The sequence below is a fragment of the Sinohyriopsis cumingii genome, chromosome 13, assembly GCF_028554795.1.
Source record: "Sinohyriopsis cumingii isolate HCF-2022 chromosome 13, ASM2855479v2, whole genome shotgun sequence".
NCBI classification, from domain to species: Eukaryota; Metazoa; Mollusca; class Bivalvia; order Unionida; family Unionidae; genus Sinohyriopsis; species Sinohyriopsis cumingii.
This window is the reverse complement of record NC_142973.1, coordinates 41,286,800-41,313,141: the sequence shown is the minus strand read 5'-3', so window position 1 is coordinate 41,313,141 and position 26,342 is coordinate 41,286,800. Positions and strand designations below refer to the sequence as shown.

The window sequence follows — 26,342 nt, the reverse complement described above, 5'->3', positions numbered from 1 at the left end:
TGTAGTTCCAGAAAGGCCAATGGATCTCAGAACTTTTCAAATTTTACCTTAGGTGTACGCAAGTTATGTGCTATCCACATGTCCATTTATTGCAAATAGAAGTACCATTTTAAAAAAATTTGGGGGGAAGGGAATGTTATTTCTAAAATAACAATCTGGGTGAAAAACTTGCCCAAAAATGGTGACATTATGCCATTTTTTATTTTTAAAAATTAAATATTCAGCATTGTACAGAAACTGCGAAATTGGGTTCTTTATAATTGAAATATTGATTTATTATGAAGAATTATTTTAATTAGCTCAAACATTTTTTTTATGAGTATGACAAGTGAGTCCTTGTATCCACAGTGAAATTAAGACCTCCTTTGATGAGCAACAGGTTGAAACTTTAGAAAATGTTGCTGGTATAGCTGATGATTATTCCTTGACTCACAAAGTTTCTTTTGTCAATAAGTCTTCCAATCATCAGTTTTTAGGTTAAAAAACATCTCAGTTTTGTATGAGCACTTCTAAATCTCAATTTGGCACAATTTTTAAGAATCAGGTTTCTGATAAGACTGATCAGAAATCCTTATCTCTTCCTATGTACACCTATTTTGTAAAAAGAACGGGCACATTATTTCTGATTGCTACAGAAAAATAAGCAAAAGAATAAAGACAGTACTATTCCAAATGCTTTTATTTCTAAGAGGTCAGGGTCATGGTCATGTATTGAAATCGATACATTTGTTGCATCAAACAAACCCCATTCTGATTTTATTATGGCATATTATGAACCATTGTCAAAAGGTTCTATATCACTTATCAGAGACTTTGCCAATCCTATCCCTATTAAAATTTTAAGGGATACAGGAGCTTCTCAGTCTTATTGTCAGGTACTTTGCCTTTTTTGAGAAGACATCTTCTAATGAAATTGTTCTTATTCAGTGATTAGGATGCAGTTTTGTTAATATTCCTTTCCATTTTGTAAATTTGTCATCAGACTTAGTCTTAAGACATGTGATATTTGGAATAGTAATGTCTTTAGCCATCAAGTGTATTCATTTATTATCAGGCATTAACCTTGCTGGAGATAAGGATCTGGTTAATCCACTTTTACTGTCAAGCCTTGTTTGGATCAGAAAGTCAGCCCATTTAAAAAAGAAATCCTAGGTTTTAAATCCAGTTTGTGCAGTTACTAGAGCTATCTCATAAAAGCTCTTGATCAGGAAATTATTCCTTTAGCTGACACATTTGTTGGTCAGGCTTTTGATAGGTCCTTTTGCCGCTCATTTTGATCAGTCAAGAGGTATTGATCACAGTGATCCTCTTTTTACTACTTCTCTTTTATTCTAATCAGGGTGACAAACAAGAATCACTCATTGTTGAACGGAATAAGATCATCAGATAGGTTAATGTCAGAGGGCTATTAGTGAAACTGAAGCAACACAAGTACATTTTTGCTACTTTGTTAAAGTTGGGTCCTTATGAGAAAAATGGAGACCCCTGAGGCATCTGCTGGTGATGAGTAGTCAGTGAGCTATCACATTGTTGTTCCTATGACTTATATGCATGAAATTCTTAGTCTAGCCCATGAAACTCCTTAGTCTGGTCATTTATGGGGTCATTGAGATTTAACACAAGATCTTGAATAATATTTTTGGCCGAAAATTAAAAGTGATGTTTGTAAATATTGTAGATCTTGTCACATTTATCAAATGTTAGGAAAACCCAATCAAAATATACCTAAGGCTCATTTGCAACCTATTCTATCAGGAACCATTTAGCAAAATAATTATAGACTGTGTCAGTCCCTTACCTAAATCTGTACAAAAAACTTCTGTACAAGAAACTTCCACATCTGCAGCTGCAGCTGAACTACAACAGCTGTTATTTGAATATGAGCATTTGTTTCCAGATGTTCTAACATGAACAAATAAAATCTATCATGATGTTGAAATTGTAGATTCAACACCTGTGAAGCAGCATCTGTACAGGATGAATACTCTCAGACAGAAATGTTTGAATAAAAGAAATTCATTATTTGCTGGAGAATGATTTTATAGAACCAAATAAAAGTGACTGGAGTTCACCATGTATTCTTGCGACAAAAGCAGATAGTACTTTTTGCATGTGCACTGACTATAGAAAAGTGAACAGTATCGCTAAAACAGATTCATTTCTGAAGCCAAGAATCGATGAAAGGTTTAATTTGTGCTTTTTAAGTTGAATGAACATGTTTACATCTGGCCTAGATAATTGTGTTGCTTACATCAATGATATATTAGTTCAGCTCCTTGTCCAATTATTGTATTTAGTGATCATAACCCCTGTACTTTCATTAGCAGGATAAAAAACAAAAATCAGAGATTATTAAGGTCGAGTTTGATATTGCTGGAATACATTATTGACATCAGGCTCATCAAGGGAAAAGATAATCTATCTGTAATAGCAGATGCATTTTCACATGTTTTGAAGTATTATATTTATACATATTTGATGTCATTCATAAGACTTCATTGGATGTAATTTTAATCATGTGTACATTTGACTAATATTAAAAGAAAGCTTTATTTTATAAATCATTCTTTTTCTTTATGAGGGAAGGTGTTATGTATATTTAATTTGTATTGTTCGTTGGCTTTTCTTAAAGAGTATATGTTAGGTACATGTGTATTTTGAACTTAACCTTGTCTAAAACCAGGTTCATGGTGTACCTGACCAGTGACATTTATTTTGTAAACAACATTATACATAGCAAATATTTCTGTAAGATTATAGATTAAATAGTCGGATCATTGTCAGTGGAGGTAGACATGTTTATCTGAATCAGAGTCATGGGCATCAGTTTTCCACCAGGAAATTCCTAAACTTGTTGACAACTTTGAATGTTTTATAAAGGAAACTGACCTACATCCTGGCTGTATTATTGTGTCTTAGGTTTTTATATCAATGTTGTTTACTTGAAAATTTACTCTATCTTGCCTTAATATCTGAAGTATAATTGGGCTTATTGTTGTGCTGTTTTTAATTTGGTTGGATTTATTCATTCAAATTAATTAAGTGTTCATTAATATTCTTGGACTAAAACTTTAATTTGGAGTTGTAGTGAATTCAGATAAGTAAATTTTGGATCATATTATTGTGATACATCAGGAGACTGTTAGCACATTGCCATGCTCCAGGCCATTGGCACATTAGCATGTTCGAGACTACAGGCACGTCAGCATATTCAATATCTAAATTTATTTGGAATACCACTGGAATTCAGTTGGAATTTAATATATTTGGTCTTGCAATAGAACTTTTAGGAATATTTGGGATTTAATTCATATAATAATAATAATAATAATAATAATAATAATAGTAATAATAATAATATATCCCTGGAAAATCAAAACACAAGATGATAAAACTTTCTGTGTTAGTTTCAGCTCTTTGCACAAAAGTCTTGGTTGTATTATCAAAAGTAATGCAGAGAATTAAATATAATGATACATTACAGGTGATGGCTGCAAAGGCTGATGATCCAATGCACTTTCAGAGTTACTGGGAGATGGATGAACAGGGTATTGAGGAAGATTCCATGGAAGAAATTGAGAGTAAAATTATTGCTATTCTTTTTTCATTTGTTCTGTTTGCTGCTGTAGATCACAATGCAAAAGGCATAATGATTTTGTCAGGAAGGACACTTAAATTAGCAGAGGAATCATACGCACATTATGCCATTCATTGACTTGTTGATTTGTCTGCTGGTCATTAGCATTAAGGTCCATGACACTATAAAATCTTACAGGATTCCCACATTGCTTAGATCTGGAAGATTTTTACAAGACAGAGCTATCATTCTATACCACCAAGAAACTCCATGATTATATTGTCCATTCATTTCATGGTACATTTACTGAAAAACATTTGTTGATACAAAAGTTCATTTACCTTGTGAAACATGACAAATTTGTGTAGAGTCTAGAAATACAAAGTTCAACAGATGGATCAGATGTAAACTCGATATGCCAGCTTATTGAGCTGCTTAAGTTCAAAATGTAACAGGGAATTGTGACATCTCTGTAACCCAAATGTGCAAAAGAATGGTCGAAGAACAAAACTGAAAATTCATGGTGATACATGTCACTTTAAAGGAGCTTTTCATTTCTGAAATCGCCAGATGTGAGTGACCAGCAATCCTGTAGGAGTTTTTAATGTCTTGGACCTTTATGTTAACATCTGACATCAAAATCAAGAAGTTAAAGATCAGTTTTTAGTGCTAAGATACTCGAAGCTATACTGAGACTAATAATGACTTTGAAGTAATCTAGTAAATACAGAGTACTTAATGCCAATCAGTAATTTGCACAAATTGTATGTTAAAATTTATTTGGGTATTTTTAATATACTTATGGGCTACATCAAGCTGTAGAATTAACATGGGAATGTTTCTGACACTGTTCTTGATCTGTTAACATTTAGGTTATGTTCAATTTCTGATAAAGTAATGGGAATTATTATTTTACATATTATATTGATTATTATAGGGTGCTTAAATATTATAGGTTGCTTAAATGATAGAAAAGGTGGATTAACTTTACCTGGTTCTTTTTCACCTGATTTGTGAAAAAGCACTTGATTGGTCAGTTATGTGTTTGATTGTTTTGATAGCCATGCCTGTCTGCTTATATCAGCAGGTACAAGCACCCTGTTTCAAAATTAAATCTTTACATTTTTTTTAATATTTACAATATTTTGAGAAAGAAAAAAAATTTCTTTAGTTTTATGTAATATATAGTCAAGGCTGTCTTAAGCAGCCACATTTAAGAAGTTAACTCGAGTTTAATCACAACAATAATTTAGTTTTCAGGATCTTGTAAAAAGTGGTTTTTCAGCACAGATGACCATTAATGGCAAATTTTTGTGTAAATCCTAATTTAAAATTCATTAGAATGGTATAACTGATATCCTTTCAATTATATTCAAAATATATGAAGGGAAAGACATGTATGAATACATTTAGAGTTTACAGTATATATTCACAAGTGAGTTTATATAGTACATTAAATTATAGCCTGAAATTTTTCAGAGAATTCCAGATTTTAAATAAAATATCCATCTATGTGCTTCTTTACCTTCACAAAGTACAGCTCTACATCATTTATAAGGTAGTGGTTATGGTCCATAAACGTTGCCTTATAGAGAATGTGTGTGTGTGTGATTTGGATTTTTAACTTAGCTTTAAATGAAATTCAGTCATATCGCTATGATGTCTGCAGTGTGGCAGTTTATAGTGATGTCTAGCATTGGGACATCATGCCGCAGATAAGTAACATGATGTCCCACCCAGTCACATTATCCTGATGCCAGGCCGACCAGTCCTAACACTAACCGCTTAATGCTGAGCGCCAAGTGAGGCATCTGTAAGTACCATTTTTATAATTCTTTGGTATGACTCGGCCGGGGATCGAACCCATGATCTCCTGCATCCGAGGTGGATGCTCTAAACACTAGACCACCAGAGTGGTTTATAGAGAATGATCGATAATGGGATGAATACATGTTTTTTGATGGGGTGGATGGGTTAAACATAATATCAGTCAAACATATTTTAATAATTTAAGTTCAAGTCAGTGAAATATAGTTTTGACTACCTGATGTTTGTGTTCCATCTTGTCACTCTGTCTGCGGCGGTTCGAGTCTAAGATTCAGCCAATGTGGGCATGTGAGGAAGCTTGCCAGTAGCTTCTCGTGGGTCGGTGGTTCTTTCCGGGGTTTTCCGGGTTCTTCCTCCACCATTAATACTGGCCGCCATGTATAGCCCTATCGTGCTGAAAAATGGCGTTAAACCCCACAACAACAACAACAACAACAACCATCTTGTCAAAAAATGTTTTAAAAGGAAATCAAGATATACTGCTCAACTTCATATTGTGTCTTTGAATCCATATTGTCATATATTTGGTAAACCAGGCCATATAAGAACCATTAAAATAATGATTTAACACTACATTTGATGAGAGAGTTTTTGTTGTAGGGTTTAACGCCATTTTTCAGCACACGATAGGCTATAAATGGCGGCCAGTATTAATGTAGCATAATGTGCTTGCAGATCAGAGTTTATGAGGTTTGTTCCACTGCACAGACCCAGATCTGTAGGCACATTATGCAAGAGCAGATCTGGATCTGTGCAGTTTGCAGACTCGATTTATAAGTGAGTATATATGGTAAGAACAAACAATCTATTTACCATTTCTAAAGAGATTTTGCAATGAAATAAATGAATATCTAATAACTTTATATAAAAACACAAGTTTGGTAATGTCAAGTTAATTTTGTCAGTTAAATATCTTATCTCCAGTTAAAATGATTAATGACAGTGTCACACAGTGTGCAGCCTAAAGCACAAAATAACAGAAATCATGAACTGACATTCATATTCCATTTTAAATCCAAATCAACCATTGTAAATTGGTCAAAATAGATTTTTCTCAGCAGCTGAATGAATGGGGACATTTAGCAAGGAGTGGGAGACCAGTATCATATGGCAATGAGTTAGATGGAAAAATTGCAAAGTTGGTTCTCATACAGCGCAATCTGCAGATCCCTGTTAGTGTGGACACTATATGTGCTTATGCCAAGGAATTTGTGTTAAGTGAACATCCTGAAATTGAGTTTGAAGCCAGTAGGAACTGGGCAACAGGTTTTTTAAAGCGACACAACCTTGTGCTTCGTTCACGGACAATGATGTCCCAGTATCTCCCAGAAGATTTAGAAGAGAAAATAAAATTATTCTATGAATTCACAAAGGCAAGAAGAGAAGAAGATGATTTTGAAGACAAGATAATAATTAACATGGATGAAACTCTTATGTACTTTGGTCTCATTCCCGGACTAACTGTTGAAAAGAAAGGTGTTAAAAGTGTGAGAATGAATTCACACGACTGGTGTGGATAAAAAGCATCTAACCTTAGTGCTTGCAGTTTCTGCAGCAGGAGATGTGTTGCCACCAATGATAATTTTTCGTGGTATGAGGGAGCTAAAAGATATTCAGGCACCAAAAGGATGGATCGTACGTGTGCAGGAGAAGAGTTGAGTTGATGAGGAGGTGATGATGCAGTGGATTAAAGAGATATATCTCAAGTATACAGGAAAGGAGCGATCTCTTTTAGTGATGGATTCGTTCTAGGCACATATTACAGATGCTGTAAAACAGGCTTTGAGAAGGGGTAACATGGTGCCTGCAATTATTCTGGGTGGATGTACCTCCAAGCTACAGCCACTAGACATCAGTGGAAATAAACCAGTGAAGTCCGACATGAGGAAAAGCTGGACAAATTTTGTTTTTAAAGCAGCAGAGGGCCTTTCCAAGGAAAATGACAACATGTCTTGTATTAAGAGTGCAGATAAACAAACAGTTGTGGACTGGATTGTGAAAGCACTCAAATTGCTTCGAGAAGCCTGGTCTGATCTGAAAATCATTTAAAGTTTGTGGTATTAACAGTAACTTGAATGGATGTGAGGACAATATCATAAGAGATACTGAATGTGATGGCAGTGACAGTGAAGAGGACAAATTTGATGGATTTGAGCCTAAGGAGGTTGAGTGGGCAATTAATAATGTGGACTGATTGAAATTTTTAAATTAAATATATTAGCGGGATTTAAATTTGTTCAGCAGTACTGGTCATTATGTTAGACATCACTGCTGTGAAAATTAAAGATGCTCGGTTTTGGAATTAGTATGTTTTTCAATCACTCTGTACCATCACTATCTATCTACCAGTATCTCTCTCTCTCTCTCTTTCTCTCTTTCTGAATTTATTTGTACGTAATTACAGTGCATAGTTTCTAGTGTGCTCAGCAATAATTATTTTGCCAAAATAAGTCATGTAATGAGCACAAACAGCAAATAAACCTCGGCATTTAATTTTAAAAAAACTTTGTTGAAGCATAAATTACAACAGAAAAAGTTGAACTTGTTTTCGTATACACAAATGATTCATTCTTACCTGAGCTCTTGTTCTTAGTAAATTTGCATCTAGGAAGAAAAGTGTAAACAAACAACACTCACAGCATTTTCTTTTTCAAAGTTTTCTTTAATAAAATTTATGTTCAAGTGCATTTTCCAACATGTAATTTTCGAATGATTTAAAAGGTGTCCCACAACTTATGACTCGAAAAAAACAATGTGTCCCAGAACATACAGTGCAAAAAAAATTGCTTTTAAAATTAATTGATGGTGTCCCAACAAATACAGTTTCCTAACATAAACTGTAAATATGGTAAATGATGACTAAATCCATTTCATGTTTAGCCTTTTAGCACAGAGTATATGAGTATACTTGCTTATAAATCAAATCCAACTGCAAAAGTAATAGACCCTGATATTATAATGTGTAGGTAAATCAGGGTCTGTGATGTTTGTTGTACTGATTACTCATAACAAAATGCACAAACCCAGGCCTGCAGGTGCCTTATGCAACTGCAGGTTTGTATCAATGCAGTTTGCAGTTGAACTTGACTTTTAAGTCAATATATAAGGTTTACCAGTGATTGTCACTTTCTCTCTGATGACTAGATAATACATACATTGCTGCATTGGAGGATTTGAATAGTTTTGTGTGACAGATAGGATAAACATATTGTAGGACATTGTTTACAAACACATGGATGACAGCAAAATGACAGGAAAGATTAGCAGCTGCATGATTGGCTTGGTGTGTCTACATGATGGACCTGAGGGAGTGGTCTTAGATGTATTTGCATGATTGGCTTGGTGTGTCTACATGATGGACCTGAGGGAGTGGTCTTAGATGTATTTGCATGATTGGCTTGGTGTGTCTACATGATGGACCTGAGGGAGTGGTCTTAGATGTATTTGCATGATTGGCATGGTGTGTCTTCATGATGGACCTGAGGGAGTGGTCTTAGAACTGCATGATTGGCATGGTGTGTCTTCATGATGGACCTGAGGGAGTGGTCTTAGATGTATTTGCATGATTGGCTTGGTGTGTCTACATGATGGACCTGAGGGAGTGGTCTTAGATGTATTTGCATGATTGGCTTGGTGTGTCCACATGATGGACCTGAGGGAGTGGTCTTAGATGTATTTGCATGATTGGCATGGTGTGTCTTCATGATGGACCTGAGGGAGTGGTCTTAGAACTGCATGATTGGCATGGTGTGTCTTCATGATGGACCTGAGGGAGTGGTCTTAGATGTATTTGCATGATTGGCTTGGTGTGTCTACATGATGGACCTGAGGGAGTGGTCTTAGATGTATTTGCATGATTGGCTTGGTGTGTCCACATGATGGACCTGAGGGAGTGGTCTTAGATGTATTTGCATGATTGGCATGGTGTGTCTTCATGATGGACCTGAGGGAGTGGTCTTAGATGTATTTGCATGATTGGCTTGGTGTGTCTACATGATGGACCTGAGGGAGTGGTCTTAGATGTATTTGCATGATTGGCTTGGTGTGTCTACATGATGGACCTGAGGGAGTGGTCTTAGATGTATTTGCATGATTGGCTTGGTGTGTCTTCATGATGGACCTGAGGGAGTGGTCTTAGATGTATTTGCATGATTGGCTTGGTGTGTCTTCATGATGGACCTGAGGGAGTGGTCTTAGATGTATTTGCATGATTGGCTTGGTGTGTCTTCATGATGGACCTGAGGGAGTGGTCTTAGATGTATTTGCATGATTGGCATGGTGTGTCTTCATGATGGACCTGAGGGAGTGGTCTTAGAACTGCATGATTGGCTTGGTGTGTCTACATGATGGACCTGAGGGAGTGGTCTTAGAGCTGCTGTGTACTCTTACTGAGATAAAGTAGACAACATCAATTGATTACAGACAGACTTATTAGAGACATAGGTACTTTCAGATGTGTTTTGTCCTGTTAGGTGTACCATATCTTACGTTTACAAAGTTCAACAGCTTCTAACTGGAGATGACATATTGTGAAAATGCATTCAGGCAATGTCCAGTTTAAGTGTAATTGTTCAGGCACACATTTATGAGCTGCTGGATGTTAAAATTTCTAAATGTTTATTTTTATTTTTAAAATTTAAATTTGTTTTTAATCATTGTTGTGCTTACTGTTACCACATTTTATCCTAAATCATGTTATAATGGAGGGCACTATAAATGATAGAGAGCTGTACTCAATTCAGATGTTGCAAATTGGTGTTCAAAGTCAAATACAGCAGAAACATTTCAGAGGATCCCAGTAAGAAGATCCTGTGGGCAGCAGAGAACAATAACTTAGATGTGGTACAATCACTGCTAGCTGATGATCCTGAATTGATCCATGCCAGAGATGCTGATGGATACACCCCACTTCACAGGTCATCCTACAATGGGCATCTGGAAATGATAGAGGTCATAACACAAAAAGTGCTCATTTCAAAATATAGTCTTATTTGGTTAATTGGACTACATGGTATCATGTATCTAGCTATGTGATAAAATTAAGGACTATTTGGAGAACAATTAATTTGCAGTTCATTAAAGACTGTCAGTAAATTTAAGAGTGGAGTTGAATGGGAAAATTGGGGTCAGATCAGAAAAATATAGACTTTTGGTGAAATTAATGAATTCTTGTAAAAGATGATTGATAAACAATACAAGTTATGAAATTTTAATTTTACATTTTAATCAGTCCTGTTTATGTACAGGTGGACCAGTTTAACAGTCACTTAAGGATAATATGATTTCATTGAACTGATTTGGTAAAGCATTAATCACTTTCAAAGAAATGACCAAATGATCAGTTACATGATTAGGTTTGTTTCAGGTCAGTTCATCACCATTTTCTCTTTTTGAGGCTTAAGGCTTTCTCAAAAATAATCCCTGTTTTGGCAAGAAATAATGTGGCAAAATTAATTATTATTAATTGATCATTGATTGGTTAGCAACTAATCATTTAATTTATCCTATTCCCAACACTATTTAAAAGTGGTCTGAATAAGCAGGTGGTCTTATAAAGGTAATGTATGTGTTTCTGCGTGCACATGTGTGTGTTTAACCTCTGGAAATTAGTCTGTATATATAGGTCTTTATAAGCAGACAGCCACCATAGAAGGTTTTGACTGTGTTAAATTAGCAGCCGTATAAAGGAGGTCAGATTATTGCAGAAAGGCTGTACTCAGTCATAGAGAAACGGGTAAAATTGTTATGCTGTTTCTGTAAGATATCGTAGATGAGGATAGATTTGCCCTCTATTCAAGGAAATCCAGTAAGTAGAATCCACAGTAATAAGAGTTTCAAAATGTGAACCTCCAAGATCATAGTGTTTTCTACCCGAGATGATGGGGGCTTTGGTCTCCCTGACACTCACTGTATACAAAATTATTTTTGAAAATTTGTATTTTTTCCATTTTTTTCACACCTTTCTCCCTTGTGTAGTATATTTATGGTAATACTGACTGTGATCATGTGACTGTGAACTGGCTTCAGCAGGGCAGTGTGATTTTTATTCATGCAGCATAAAACAATTAACACTGCTTTGATTCTGTCAGCAAGGTCAGATGGCTTAGTCTTTTAAGTTTGTCAACATGGATTATACTATGTGTGATCAGAATTCTGAAAAGATTAAAGAGAATAAGTGATTATGGTTGGATCACTAAAGAGCTCAATAAAACAAGGTCAGTTTCAGTGTTTAAAATTTGTAGAAATGTCTAACTGTAGATTATTTCCCAATGCCAAAACATCAGAATCTGTGCAACTGAAATATGACATGAAATTCAGTGATGAATGGACATTGGAATTTCATCGGTTGGAATAATGTTCAAAGGACATAAATATGCATTCTGCCCTTCATGTAAAGCTGATTTTAAAATCTGCTTTGTTAGCAAGAATATTATGTGTCATACAGCATTTTATAGCATATCAAATGCAACAACAAATACACCATCACTGAAATCCATGTTTGTGGAATCTGCATTGAATGTGGATAAAGTTAGATGTTCTGCAGCAAATGTGGATAAAGATATATGCACTGAGACATTGTTTGCCAGTCTTTTAATAAGTGAACATAATCTCCCATTTATGAGAGCAGATAATGTTTGAGATCTAGTCAAAATAATGTTCCCAGACTTGGAAATCACACAGAAGTTCTTATACAAATGGACCAAAAATGAATGAAAACTGCTTGCATAGTGCCCCAAACTTTGGGTCCACATTTGGATAAGAAAGTCGGAGATATGTGCGGCAATGAAAACATTTGCTTTTCTGACTTTTCATTGTTTTTCAAAAACTTGCAATTTTTATAAGTAGTTAAATTCATGCAAGGGTGAAGTGGTCCTGTTTTTTTATATAGCAGATTATGGTCATTGATTTTGCAATATATCAAGGTTGTAGGTAAAATGATCATCTGCCTTCAGTGTTGAATGCACTGACAGTGGATAATAGTTGTTTCCCTTTAGGAAGAACCCCTTTGTTTCTCATGTTCTTTTATGTCAGCCTATTGTATTGTGCCTTGAAACTATGTTTTGCAATATTTTGGTGAGTCTTCAGATAATACTGGGTCCTAAATAAGCTTTATATGCAAAAAGTAGCTGTGAAATTCTGTCTGCTTTTGAAAGACTTGTGACCTTTAAAAATTAAATGCCCTATTGTCCGTGGCACCTCAGGTCATAGCTTTTATTATCTTCCATCCTGAGCAATGAAAATCTGGCTGCTTATGAAAGACTTATGTCCTGTAAAAATAAAAAGGCTGCTTATGAAAGACTTATGTCCTATAAAAAGTAAAAGACTACTTATGAAAGACTTATGTCCTATAAAAATTAAAAGGCTGTGTATGAGAGACTTATGACCTTTAAAATTAAAATACTGCTCATGAGATTAATTAAAGTATTGGCTGTCCATGGCACGTCAGGCCAAATATTATATGCTTTTTCTCATTCTGAGAATGCCAGATTTACCCAATCATGCCTGTGCTGTACTGTAAATGTGTGCCCAATTGTATCCATCAAGCTATGTGCTGTTTGGTAGTTATTTTGGTAGTTATTTAGGTCTGTTATAAACTGTGTTCTGATTGGCAGGCACATAAAATGTAAGGGAACATTTAACAAAAGTAAGGGAATGCCATTCCCACAGCACTACACCCCTCTGTGTGTGTGTGTGTGTGCGTGCGTGTGTGTGTGTATATATATATATATATATATGACAAATATATAGTAATAAATAATGTACTTCCTATCAGGTGTTACTGGCTCATGGAGCAGATGTACATGCAAAGACTTTAGATGGATGGCATCCCCTTCACAGTGCCTCCAGATGGAACCAGGCTGATGTGGCTATGTTGCTTCTCCAGAATGGAGCAGACATTAATGCCCAGACTAATGGTGGGCAGACAGCTTTACATATAGCATGTTCAGATCCAGAAAACAGGGAGATTGTGGAGGTACTTCTCTGGAACAAAGACATTAATACCAGTCTTCAAAACAGCCTTGGTGAAACAGCCTTAGATATTTGCAAGAGAACTAGTAACTTGTGTGAACTGTTTGAAATGGTGGAGGACAGTGTGAATATGTTAAAACAAAAATGTTGAAATTCTTGATTGCTGTCAATGTAGATGCATAAAATTCCAATGGAGACGTAATCTCTTCTTTATGTAAAAGTTGTGATCTTCAAAATTAAAGCATATGGCATGCTGGATCTTGCAAGAGCTCCGTGGCTTTTGTCCTTTTCATCAGTCTAATTGTTCATTGATACATCGATCAGTTTATGAACAATCTCCTTGTAATTAGTAGTTTTATGTTATTTGAGACATAATGTCTGACAGGTAGGAATTCTTGTAGTTAATGAGGGTTTCTTGTTTGCCTTAGATAACTATTGATTCATGCTTACGTTTTTCATAAACTTATGGTCATCAGTGTAATCATCGTTTGCTGTGTCTAAATGCATTGGCCCTTTGTGAACATAGTGGATCAGGTCCCCGTTTCACTCAACATCTTTTTTCTTTCTTCCTCAGATTGATTTTCTAATATCTTTCTTATTGCTTGGTTGGTAATGATTTTTTCACAGACCATTCAGCATGCATCAAGAATTAAAATGCAGTCATAACATCTTGAATTTTCCTTCAAGGAGTCTTGCTTTATCTTGTAGGAAATTTTGAACATTTCTTTATGTTGGTGGAATTACTCAATTCATCATTAAGATTACAAAGATTTTTATATGTTTAATTTTAAAACTAAAAAGTGATTTTGCATCCTTGCTACTAGCATCCTGTTTTGATGGGGAGATGCAGTAGCTCAGCTGATAGAGCATCAGACTTGTTATATAAGGGATTCTGGTTCAATACCCACCAAGATAAGTTGCTTGGTGTATCTTTTATGAAGGGCATGTAGTTCCCATTTCCTTGGCTTGATGTAGCCAGTAATGTCTTGAATGTGCTGTTAAAACCTAACAACCAGCAACTTTGATGTTTCTTTCTTTTATGCAGTGTATTGAACTTCTGGTTCAAAAGAGAATGTAAATTCATTCATGTCATGACCAGAGTGTTTGTTTACACTTGTTAATATTAATCCATATGGACAGAAAAACTTGAGGAAAGTCCAATTATTAACAGTTGTCATTTAAAATAAAAGATAAACAGCATGAAAATAATTTTGTTTAACTAATTCTGTTTTTTCCAACCTGTTAGGTCCTCATTAAATTCCTTACCAACTACTCTGATGGTATGAATTGACTTCCTGCAGTGGGTCTCATTAAATTCCTTACTAACTACTCTGACAAAGTGGATCAACTTCCTGCAGTAGGTCCTCATTAAATTCTTTACTAACTACTCTGACAATGTGAATCAACTTCCTGCAGTAGGTCCTCATTAAATTCCTTACTAACTATTCTGACAGTGTGAATGAACTTCTTGCAGTAGGGGTCCTCATTAAATTCCTTACTAACTACTCAGACAGTGTGAATCAACTTCCTGCAGTAGGTCCTCATTAAATTCCTATCTAACTATGACAGTGTGAATCAACTTCCTGCAGTAGGTCCTCATTAAAATCCCACTAACTATTCTGACAGTGTGAATCAACTTCTTGCAGTAGGTCCTCATTAAAATCCTTACCAACTACTCTGACTTATCAACTTTCTGCAGGAGATCTTCATTAAGAACCTTAGTAACTATTCTGTGAGAATCAACTTCCTGGGTCCTCATTCAAATCCTTACCAACTACTCCAACAGTGTGAATCAACTTCATGCAGGAGGTCCTCATTAAAATCCTTACTAACTACTTTGTGTAAATCAACATCCTGAAGTAGGTCCTCATTAAAATCCTTACCAACTACTCCGACAGTGTAAATCAACTTCATGCAGGAGGTCCTCATTAAAATCCTACTAACTATTCTGACAGTGTGAATCAACTTCCTGCACTAGATCCTCATTAAATTCCTTACTAACTACTCTGACAGTGTGAATCAACTTTATGCCATAACAGACATTCATTTAGCAACTGAGAATGTGATAGCAATGTGACTTGAAGAGGAAAGTTGCATCAGTAACACAGTTTAGAATGGCATACTACATTGTAAAGTTTCATGTGGAATTGTCATCACTAATGTTCAGATGTGGCCCTTATTATAATTTGTGATTATTTTATTTTTTAAGTACATATTTTTGTAGTTGATTCAGTGTTCTATGACTTTTTCTTATTTTTTATCAAAGTATTAGTATTTTGCTCTTTAATTAGATTAGAAATATTACTTGAACAGTAATGTATATTTTAGCTCTGTAGATCATATACCAGAAGTGCTTATGCAATAGGTTGTTGTCTGTCATCTGTCTGTAGGCAGAAGTTTGTTTTCACAGTTTCTCCTAAACTACTTGGAGGATTGCCAAAAAAAAACTCTAAACACATTCATCAGAAGTTCTATTTGGTCCTGTATGAAAATGGTGTTGACTTGACATCCAGTATGACCACCACATTTGCCATTGTGAAAATCTTTCTCTACTCTTCCTGAACACATGGTCATATCAGTTTGGGGTTTTACCTAAAAGACTTTTTATGATATCTAGTTGGTGCTAAATAATAATGGTGCCAATCTGACATCCAATATGGCTACCATAGCAGTCATCTTGAAAATATTGTTATACCTACGCATCCTTAAAGGATGGACATATCAACTTAGGGTTTCACTAAAAAACATCATATGATGTCCGTTTGGTCCTAAATGAAAATGGTGTTGTTCTGACACCAATTATAGCCACCATATTGAAAATCCTGTTACCATGTGCTCCTGAATGGATAGTCCTGTTGACATGGAGTTTTCACTAAAAGACATCTTCTGATGTCTAGTTGGTCCCAAATGAAAATGTTGCCACTCGGACATCCAGTAAGACTTATTGTACTATCTGGTTGGTCCTAACTGAAAACATTGCTAATATGCTGTCCAGTTTCATGACCGTGGTGGCCATCTTTAAAATCCTTTTATTACTACTTTAGAACGTATTGTCATAATGATATGGGTTTTGACTAAAAGACCTCTTGTGGTATGTACTTGGTCCTAAATTAAAATGTTGCCTATCAGACATTTTAATGTGGCTACTATGGTTGATCTGACATCGAACATGGAACCAATGGCAGCCATCTTGAACATGTTATAGCTACTTCTCTTGAATAAATAATCATATGGGATGTCACTGAAGACTTTTTATGATTAGTTGATCCAAAATAAAAATGTTACTGATTTTGGCCATCTTGAAAATCTTACCACTACTTCTGAAGGGGATAGTCATATTTACATGCGAAATTTCACTTCTCACAGTATGTAGTTTGTCATTAAATAAAATGATTCCAATGTGACCCCCAGCATATGAAAAATTCCTCAACAGTTACTTCTCTGAAATAGCTAGCTATACCAATATTTAAAGAAGAAAAACTTTCTTTCTTAAATATAGTTATTCCTGTAATAAAATGAAGGCTGATCAAAGCTCCAAAATGGCTGCTTGACAACCATCCAGAAAATCTTTATATGCCTACATTCCAGATGTTCTTATTGACACACAGATTTTTTTCACTTAAATGCTATTATAGCAATATGTAGCTGGTTCTGATTTGAAATGGTGCAGATCTTATAACAACATAACTAAACTTTTGATAGCGTTTTAAAAATCAGACCTAACTGACCCTAGTGTAATGATCTATATAAGTCTGTTTTTAAAGACTATAGTGTTTAATAACTAAACATTCTATTAGATAGTTGTTTAGATCATTAAACACTGCTCTGGTGTCCTAGTGGTTAGAGTCTGCCTCAGATGTGGGAGGTCACGGGTTTGAACTCCGACCGAGTCATGCCAGAGACTTTTAAAAATGGTACTTACAGCTGCCTTGCTAGGCGCTCAGCATTAAGAGTTTAGTGTTGGGACAGGTTGGCCTGGTGTCAGTATAATGTGACTGTGGGGGTCATGATACTACATGTCTGCAGCATGATGCCCCAGTGCCAGACATCACTATAAACTGCCACACTGCAGACATCATAGCGATATGACTGAAAAATTGTTAAAGCTATATTAAAATCCAAATCACACACACATACATAATGAAAAAGGCTATTAATCTCCCTCGCTTGTTAAGCTGCACTACAGTATATGTTTTGGTAATATGATATCTGTGGAATCTCCGGGCCTAACTGTAAGCTGGCTATTTTAACATTAAACAGGCTATGGAGGCTGAAGTAAGATGTACCGTATAGATACCATTATATCTCCTTTTCTTTAAAAAAATGAAAATCTATTAATTTTACCTTTGTGTATCATTTACAGATGTACAATTTTCTTACATGAAATTTTGATCCTATCTATGGCTGGTTAATGAGTTACAATGTACAGATGAAACTTTAATCTACATTCTAAAACCATATAATCTAAAACATGATTTATAAAATTTAAACTTAACTTTTATCCAGAATAGACTGAATAAAACTACTTAATATTATGGATGTTAAAGTCCTTCTCATTGTAACTATTTATCCTGTCTTAAATCAGTACTTTACTTTATTACTGCACTATTCTACTAGAATCAAACTTGTTTAGGTAGTTTCAATGTCACCAATCTTTAACAATGTTTTGTCAGTCTTTCAGGTTTCCATATAATTCTTCGACTTCGAGTTCTGCACTGAAAATTCATTTCTTTGCAAACCACAGGAAAATCTGATCCATTCGATTCATCATCTACCTCTTCATTGTTTGATGACTTGTACTGGTCATCAGTTTCCTCAGCATTTGACATTTTATTTAGCACTAATAACAGGTCTGTCCGATTTCTTTGGTATTCACCTAGACTTGTTTTCACAAAGTAGGACCTTGGTATGACTTCTTTAATAACAGTACCTTGATCAGTCAATTGATTACTATTCTGAATTCTGATAGTCTCTCCTGGACTGAGCTGCTTTAAGGGTTTAACCACTGACCGGTCAGGGTAGAATTTTTGAGTTTCCTTTTGCTTTTATTTCCATTGCTTAACTTTCTTAGAATTTTTAACATGTCTTTTGATTTGTAGGTAGATTAGCTCTTAGGTTTCTTCCCATTTGTAGCTGTGCTGGGGACAATTTATTTTCTAGCAGAGTAGACCTATGAGCTAAAAGTCCAAGATGTGGATCTTATCCACTTTGTTTGCATTTTTGAATTATTGATTTTAAAATTTGTAATGCTTTTCAGCTAAACCATTTGATTTTGGATATCCATGGCTTCATGTGTCTAAAATCCCAAACTTTCGCAAATTGTTTAAACTCCAGGCTACTGTAGCATGAACCGTTATTGCTCAGTATTTCCTCAGGTATGCCTTGTGTTGAGAAGATACTTTTCATAGCTTTTATTACTTCGGAAGTTGATTAACTTGAAAGGTTAACAACTTCAGGATAGTTTGAGTAAGCATCCGCTATGACAATGTAGTCTTTCTTATCTGCCTCATATAAATCATTTGAAACTTTCTGCCATGGTCTTGCTGGTAAGGGATGTGACATCAGTGGTTCAGTCACTTGATTCGTTTGATATCTTTGGCAAGTTTCACAACTTTTCACCATGTTGTTGATATTCAGACTCATAGTGGGCCAAAATACTACTTCTCTAGCTCTCTTTTTGAATTTTTCCATTCCCATGTGGCCTGCATGGATTTGAGCAAGGACATTTTGTCTTAATTTGTATGGTACGACTACTCTAGTTCCTTTTTAAATCACGCCATTAGTCACGGACAGTTCATCTCTGAAATTCCATTATGGTCGAATTTCTCAAGGGCACATGGCTTTTTCAACTGGCCATCCATTCTTGACAGTCTCCATCAGAATTTTCGTGATTCTGTCTGTAGTGATTTCACGCTTAATTTCTCTTGTTTTCTGTCCAATTCCTGTACAGTAGACATTACACAAATACCTCAGTTTCCTTTTCTATATTGTTCAGCTCCATGTTTTTTGAAGGCGCTTGTGACAATGTATCTTCAGTAAAGATTTCTTTTCCAGGCATATAAATAAGACGAAGATCGTACTTCTGAACTTGAAGTCATAATCATTGAATTCTTGGCAGACACTCTTTGAATCCCTTGGAAAATATTGCAAGTAGTGGCTTATGATCAGTTTTGATTTCAACTGTTTGACCATATATATACTGATGAAATCTTTCACATGCAAATGTCAGCGCAAGTGCTTCTCTTTCAGTCGGGGAATAATGACTGTGTCAGTAACAGCTCTAGAAGCATAAGTGACTGGCAAGCCAATTCTTACCATGTTTTTGCAAAAGTACAGCACCAAGTCCTTTTTTGACTTGTGTCTGCTGAAATTCTGATTTGCTTTGTGGTCATAAATTGTAATACCAGTTCACTTGATACTAGATTCTTATGATCCCAATCTTCTTCATGATTTGGAGTCCAATTCCATTGATTTTTCTTGTCTAATAGAGTTCTCGATATTGCTGTATAACTCGATAGGTCGGGCAGAAATCTTGCCAGGTAGTTGATCATGCCTAGAAATCTTTGCAATTCTTTCCTTCATGTTGGTCTCTCCGTGCTTTGTATGGCTTCTATTTTGATCTGGTTTAATGCCAACTTTTGATACATCATCTAACAATGTGAGTTCTGAGACACTAACAATGCACTTTTCTTTCTGTAGCTTCAGTTTGACCTTTCTGGCTTTGTCCAAAACTTGTCTTAGACGTAAATCAATCTCCAGTTGGTCTTTTCCGCATATGACTATATCATCCATCTATTTTAATTGTTCTGTGATGGGGCACTTCATATTCCAAAAGGTAATCATAAGTAATGATATCTGCCAAAATGTGTGTTATACATGCACAGTTTAGAACTTTCCTCATCTAGTTGAATCTGCCCAAACCCATTTGAAGCATCTAAATACTTTTGCTCCTGCAAAGCATGACATAATTTCTTCACATGTTGGAAGTTTGAAATGTTCTCTTTGGATAACTTTATTCAGATTCTGTGGATCTTAGAAAATCCTTAACTTTCCGTTTGGCTTGTGAACAATTACAAGCGAGTTAACCCACTCAGTAGGCTCTTCCACTTTCTTGATTACATCAGGAGCTTCCATTTTCTCAAGTTCTGCTTTCAAGGTATCATGAAGTGCAAATTTGACTTTTCTGTATGCTTCAACGATTGGTTCCACATTCTCTCTAAGCTTGATATTAATCTTGTTTGGTAAACATCCAAGACCATCAAACAGATTTGCATATTCCTCAATGACATTAATCTTAGGTTTATTTTTTGTGTTTCCTACATGATAAGTACAAGTTTGACTAATTTCATTGAAACACAAGTACTACATCCATAAATAGGTCTGACATCACTGTCACTTAGGATGAATTGGGTTGTATACTGGTAGTGTTTGTGTCTTAGTTCAAGCACACATTGACCTTTTACTGGGATGTCTCTTCCATCATATGCCTTCAGTTTAATGTTGCTTCATTGTAATCTTGGTCTGTGCTTTAATTGAAGATAATCCAAGTATGTTGACATCAGCTCCAGTGTCTAATTTCATAGGCATAACTGTGCCATTGACACTGTTTGGAAATGATCCATGGACTGTTTGGGTTGGTGTGATCCACTGTATCTATGAACAATTCTCTCTCAGTATCAGGGGCCCCGAGTGGCCGAGTGGTCTAAAGCGCTCACCATTATGGATCACTGCCGTCTCACCTCTGTCTTCGTGAGTTCGAGTCTTGGATTCGGCCAATGTGGGTATGTGAGAAAGCTTGTCAGTAGCTTCTCATAGGTTGGTGGTTCTTCCCGGGGTTTTCCTGGGTTCTTCCTCCACCATTAATACTGGCTGCCATGCATAGCCTATCGTGTGCTGAAAAATGGCGTTAAACCCCACAACAACAACAACAACAGCTCCCAGTATCAACTGAATTAACCTTTCTTGTGTTGCTGTGTACTTGATATTTACCACCTATATGTCCCGAGTTTTGATATTTTGTTGCCTTACTGTAGCAAACTTTCTGATAATGGTTTCTTCCTCCACATTTTCTACATATTTGGTCTCTTGCTGGACAGCATCTTCTTCCATAATCCAATCCACACTTTGTACAGTAACAAATCTCTTCTTTTCTATTGCTTTTTTCTTTAACGCTCTTTTGAGGCTTAGCTCTTTGTTGGTTTCCTATCTTATTCACTGCCTCAGCAGATTTATTTGGTTGTTCCATGGTAGTGATTTGATTGTTCCATGGTAGTGATTTGGTTGTTCCATGGTAGTGATTGTTTTCATTCTTACTGCTGTTACTTCAGTTGCTCTGCATATTTCAGTGTATCTTTCAGGTGATAAAATCTTTCTCTCTTAACAGCCTTGATCTTGTATGATCATCATTTATCCCTTCAGTAATTCTGTCACGTATTAAACCATCTTTCAGGTTACTAAATCCACAATCTTTTGCTAGGATTCTTAAATCTGTCAGAAATTGATTGAAATTTTCTCCAGACTTTTGTAATCTGCTGTTGAAACATGCCTCATAGGTCTCGTGTTTCCTTGGGAACAATATTCATCAAATTTCTGTATCATATGCTCAGTTTGTCTTCCTCCTCCTTGTCAAAGGAAAATGTATTGAATATTTTCACTGCAGCCTCTCCAGCCATGCTAGAAATGTAGCACATTGCAGTTTTTCACTTTTCTGGTCTTTTTCAGTAGCACACTTATACAGTTTATATTGCTGCAACTAGTATCTCCAGTTTTTAGCAACTTTATCTTCTAATAATAAAGCCATTGGTGCTGGAATATATTTTTTTTTTTATTCACAATAGTGTTAAGCTTTTTAAACTTCTGACACCATGTAATGATTGCTATAAGTTTGTTTTAAAGGCTATAGAGTTTAATAACTTAAGATGCTATTTGATAGATGTTTACATGATGAAACTGGCTACTAATCTCCCTCACTTGTTAAGCTGGACTTTAATATACGTTTCAATAATATGATATCTGTGGGGACTCCAGGTCTAACTGTAAACTGGCTGTTTTAACATTAAACAGACTAGGGAGGCTGAAGTAAGGTATACTGCATACATACCATTACATCTAGGGTAAAGTCATAGGTCATTACTTGCATTTTTGTACTTCACTGAATTTATGGATACACTGACTTATACATTTACAGGCAAATTTTGACCAGACATTGTAATTAGTTGCAGTCACTTGAACAAGTTGATAGCTCTCTGACATAGATTACAAGCTTCAAGATTATGACTGGTTTTTGACTATTTCTTTCAAGCATTACATCAGAAACAAACAAGTATGAATGTATTTTTTTTTTATCTGTTGCACACATATATGGTGTATATACATGTTATGACTTAAATAGCTTTTTTTAAATAAAAAACAAACTGAGATTTAACTGAACTTAGCATATGGGAATAGATTGACAGTGTCTGATTTTCCATCCATGCTATCAGTTTCAAGGTCAAAGGTCATGACAAAGAATTCTATACTGCACTTACATATGTCATGAATATGTTAACTCTGACATGTAAGAAAATATTTTTGTTTTGAAATTTCACAAGAATATCAGAGATGGTTTCAGTTCTCAGAATTTAAAAAGAATAAAAGGACAGAAAAAAATGGACTTGTCTTGGATTCCTGGAAATTTTGGCAAGGAGACTGCAAGTCTCTTAATAGGGATCTAGTTTCATTTGATGTCTGAATTAATACCGATATTTGACATATTGACCCATATAATTTATTTATTAGTAGATAATGGTAAGAATTAATTTTTTAAAAAATTAAAACATTTCTTCTGCAACTTAATGTATTTCTATCCATGCACTTTGGGAGAAATGAGTTGTGATGAGAGCCAGTAAATTTTGAACATCCAAAATAGTAAGTTTGATGTTCTGCATACCTACATTGTCAATCACTTTAAAGATGGTTCACAACCTAAATCTAGATTTAGCCTTGGAAAAATCCTTGACTTTTGGTACAAGAAAAAATTCTTAATATAATACATCATGATTTTCCCCCAATTTGATTAATTTAGCATGGAGAACATCTTACTCATAATACAAGGGTTGTGGGTTTGATACTCAGCCAGAACAGTCACGGTTGGCTGCCTCATTGTGTCCTGGGAAAGGCACTTAACTTCCATTTCTTTTACATGATACATCCAGTAATGTGTTAAAAATGTTTTAAAAGCCAACAAAATCCTTTAGAGAAGAAAACTCTCACCAAATCAAAATTAGCAAAAAATAATTTAGTTTCCTAAATTTAGTTTCTTTCTGTGCTTGATACTGTTATTGCTCTGCAATATTGTTAATAGTGTAAATGCATTACCTGATTTATTGCATTGCTATGTTTTATTCTGGTGCTAGACCTTGGTCCAAGGATATTATTCCCCTCTCTAATTAGTAACTGGAACTGTAAATGAAAAACTACAGAATCCCAGTCTAATCCCTTAGTCCACTTTTAATAGTTGGAATATCCTGCTTTTGGTTCCTTGGACTTTGTGCATTTTTTTTTGTCTCTTGGTGTTCGATACTTCACCACTTTAGTTATCTTGGCACTTCTGCTGTCAGTTGTATTCATTTTGTGCTGTATATGATAACTTAACATCAGTAATACATAACCTGTTGCTGTTATGTAGCTTTTCTGGACAGAAAAAACTGCTATGCCACTACTTCATGTATCTTCCAATCCGCTGATTTTAGTCACAACATGTTGTTGTAGTCAAGCATTGCCATTTGAGATATCCCCTCGTACATCAAAATGTTCATTACCCGTTAGTGTATTTTGTACAACAATACAAGATTTTAAAATTAAATTACCTGCACAAATATTCTAAGATGAGAATAATATATTTGGGTAGGTTTGTCATGACTGATCATATTGTCTAATATTATGTTGAATTAGAAGAATTAAAACATGGAGTTGTGTGTATTACTGTCTTGAGGTCATGTTCCATCAGCATAGTCGATTTGGATTGGCCAATCGATTGCAATACCCACCAATCCATGCTTTGTTTACCAGAATGCTTACACATGCCAAACTTGTATATGAAGAGCGTCATTGTTCTAAGTCGGAGTCAGATAGGGGTAGGAAGATAAGGGGGCAGATGGAAAAAGGATATAGGACAGGAAAGCCCTAGAATAAAGATCTCAGACAAAGATTGATTAACTCAGGATAAATGAGAAGTAATTGTTGAAAAAGAAAAATTTAATGTATGAAATTTTGAAGAATAATTTGGAACTTAGACTTTAAACTACAAGTTCTCATAAGCAGACAAACTTTCTACACATGAATTATGGAACCCAAATTTGGATTCTGAAATTCAAAACTATTTCAAACAATATAATTTGCCCACATTATATTTTTCACACTCATGCTTAGTTTTAGTAAATTATAAACTTGTTTAGATACTCGAGATATATCCACTATGGTTCTATCGACATTTATTTCTGTACGTAAATTTTGAATCCATAAACTGGTAAAAAGGGTGTAGTTTTTTACAGATGAGAAATTATTGAATAAATCTGTCCTGGATTTTTAATCTTTCTTTATTGTTGTTTTATCTCTATTGCTAGAGTCAGTTGAACCCTTGTAACTTCAAGGTCTGAAAAAGAAAGCTAAAATCCTGAGTAATTTTCCAGACCCATGAGATTTCCACAAAAAGGAGGGTTACCAGCTTTGCTTCCAGGACTCAAAGTCTCTTTCAAGGACCATTATATTGATTCACCAGTCTCAGTTGATATCTCTATGGGATAAGGTATACTCCCTTCTTAGGAAAGTTACATTAGAGTGGGTAATTCAAATAAGAAATCTAGGATTGTATTCATTGATTTTCTTAGTTTAAATGAGAGGGGTTAGTTTCAACTTGTCATTGATCTTTTCCCTTTAATCAAGTTCATTATGAAACACCAGTTCAGGCTGGAGACTGTTGTTCAAGCCACTAGATGTTAGCATACCTCAAACACCATGGCAGTATATTTATACCCTTTCAGGTTGAAAGCCGTGAACCTTCACTGGACAGCTTTTTCAGATATCACTCTCTGAGTCGGCCATATTCCAGGCAAGAGAAATGTATTGGTGGAAAACTTTTCAGAACATGGGCAAGCAGTCCTCATGGAATGGTCTCTACACCATTTAGTAGCAGAAACACTTTTTCATCTGTGGGGAAAACCAGCAGGAGGCTTGTTCACAATGAAGCTGAACATCAAACTCTTTCTTTATGACTCTTCCGGCCAGACCAGGTGGTATGGGCAGTGGACACCTTTAGTCTGTACAGGGATTAACTGTATGCTTATATCCCACCTTTCAAAAGTATCCCTCAGGTTCTTTACAGAGTCAGGACTTTCAAGTCATGGCTCATCCTGATAGCTCCCCTGTGGCTCTAGCAATTGTGGTTCAGCGATTTCTTCTACCTTTTAGTTGAAGATCCCAGGGAATGGCCACTGAGGGACCTGCTATCACAGCACAGAGGGTCTCTTGTACATAGCACTCCTCAAATCCTTTACCTTCATGCCTGGTTTATGTCAAATGGTCTCTCCGCCAAGACCAGCTTTCAAGCAAGGTTGCCACATCGTTCAGCTTAGAAAGCAATCAACCTCCAATTAAAGAATTATCTGTAATTGGTACAGTTGGAAATATGTTGATCCTATTTGCCCCCTTTTAAATGCAGTTATAGATTTTTTTTTCTTGTTGAACAAAAACAGACTGCTCAATATTCACCATTAAGAGATAGAGAGCAGCCCAAACATTCTTAAGTTCTCTGTGGACTCCATAATATAGCCAGACTCACTTGTTAATACTAAGGTGGGACCTCTCGTACTTTGGTGTTGCTTTCTAAACCTCCTTACGAACCACTGAGTAAAGCTTCTTTCAAGAACCTTGCAGTTAAAAGTCTTCCTCTTCTCTGGGTCAAGAATCGGTTACCTATGGTAGCACATGT

General features: G+C 35.5%; 1 protein-coding gene across 1 annotated transcript in view; it reads left to right on the top strand.

Annotated features, from left to right (window-relative positions):
- Positions 1-24,944, top strand: part of LOC149785279 (ankyrin repeat domain-containing protein 49-like) — a 31,573-nt gene extending 6,629 nt beyond the window's left edge. Inside the window, exons 2-4 of the mRNA XM_089979149.1 lie at positions 3,485-3,581; positions 10,194-10,354; positions 13,179-24,944. Of these exons, the coding sequence (XP_089835275.1) occupies positions 3,485-3,581; positions 10,194-10,354; positions 13,179-13,526 (606 nt within the window). The 3' untranslated portion in view covers positions 13,527-24,944. The remainder of the gene's footprint in view (positions 1-3,484; positions 3,582-10,193; positions 10,355-13,178) is intronic.
- Positions 24,945-26,342: the final 1,398 nt, after the last annotated feature.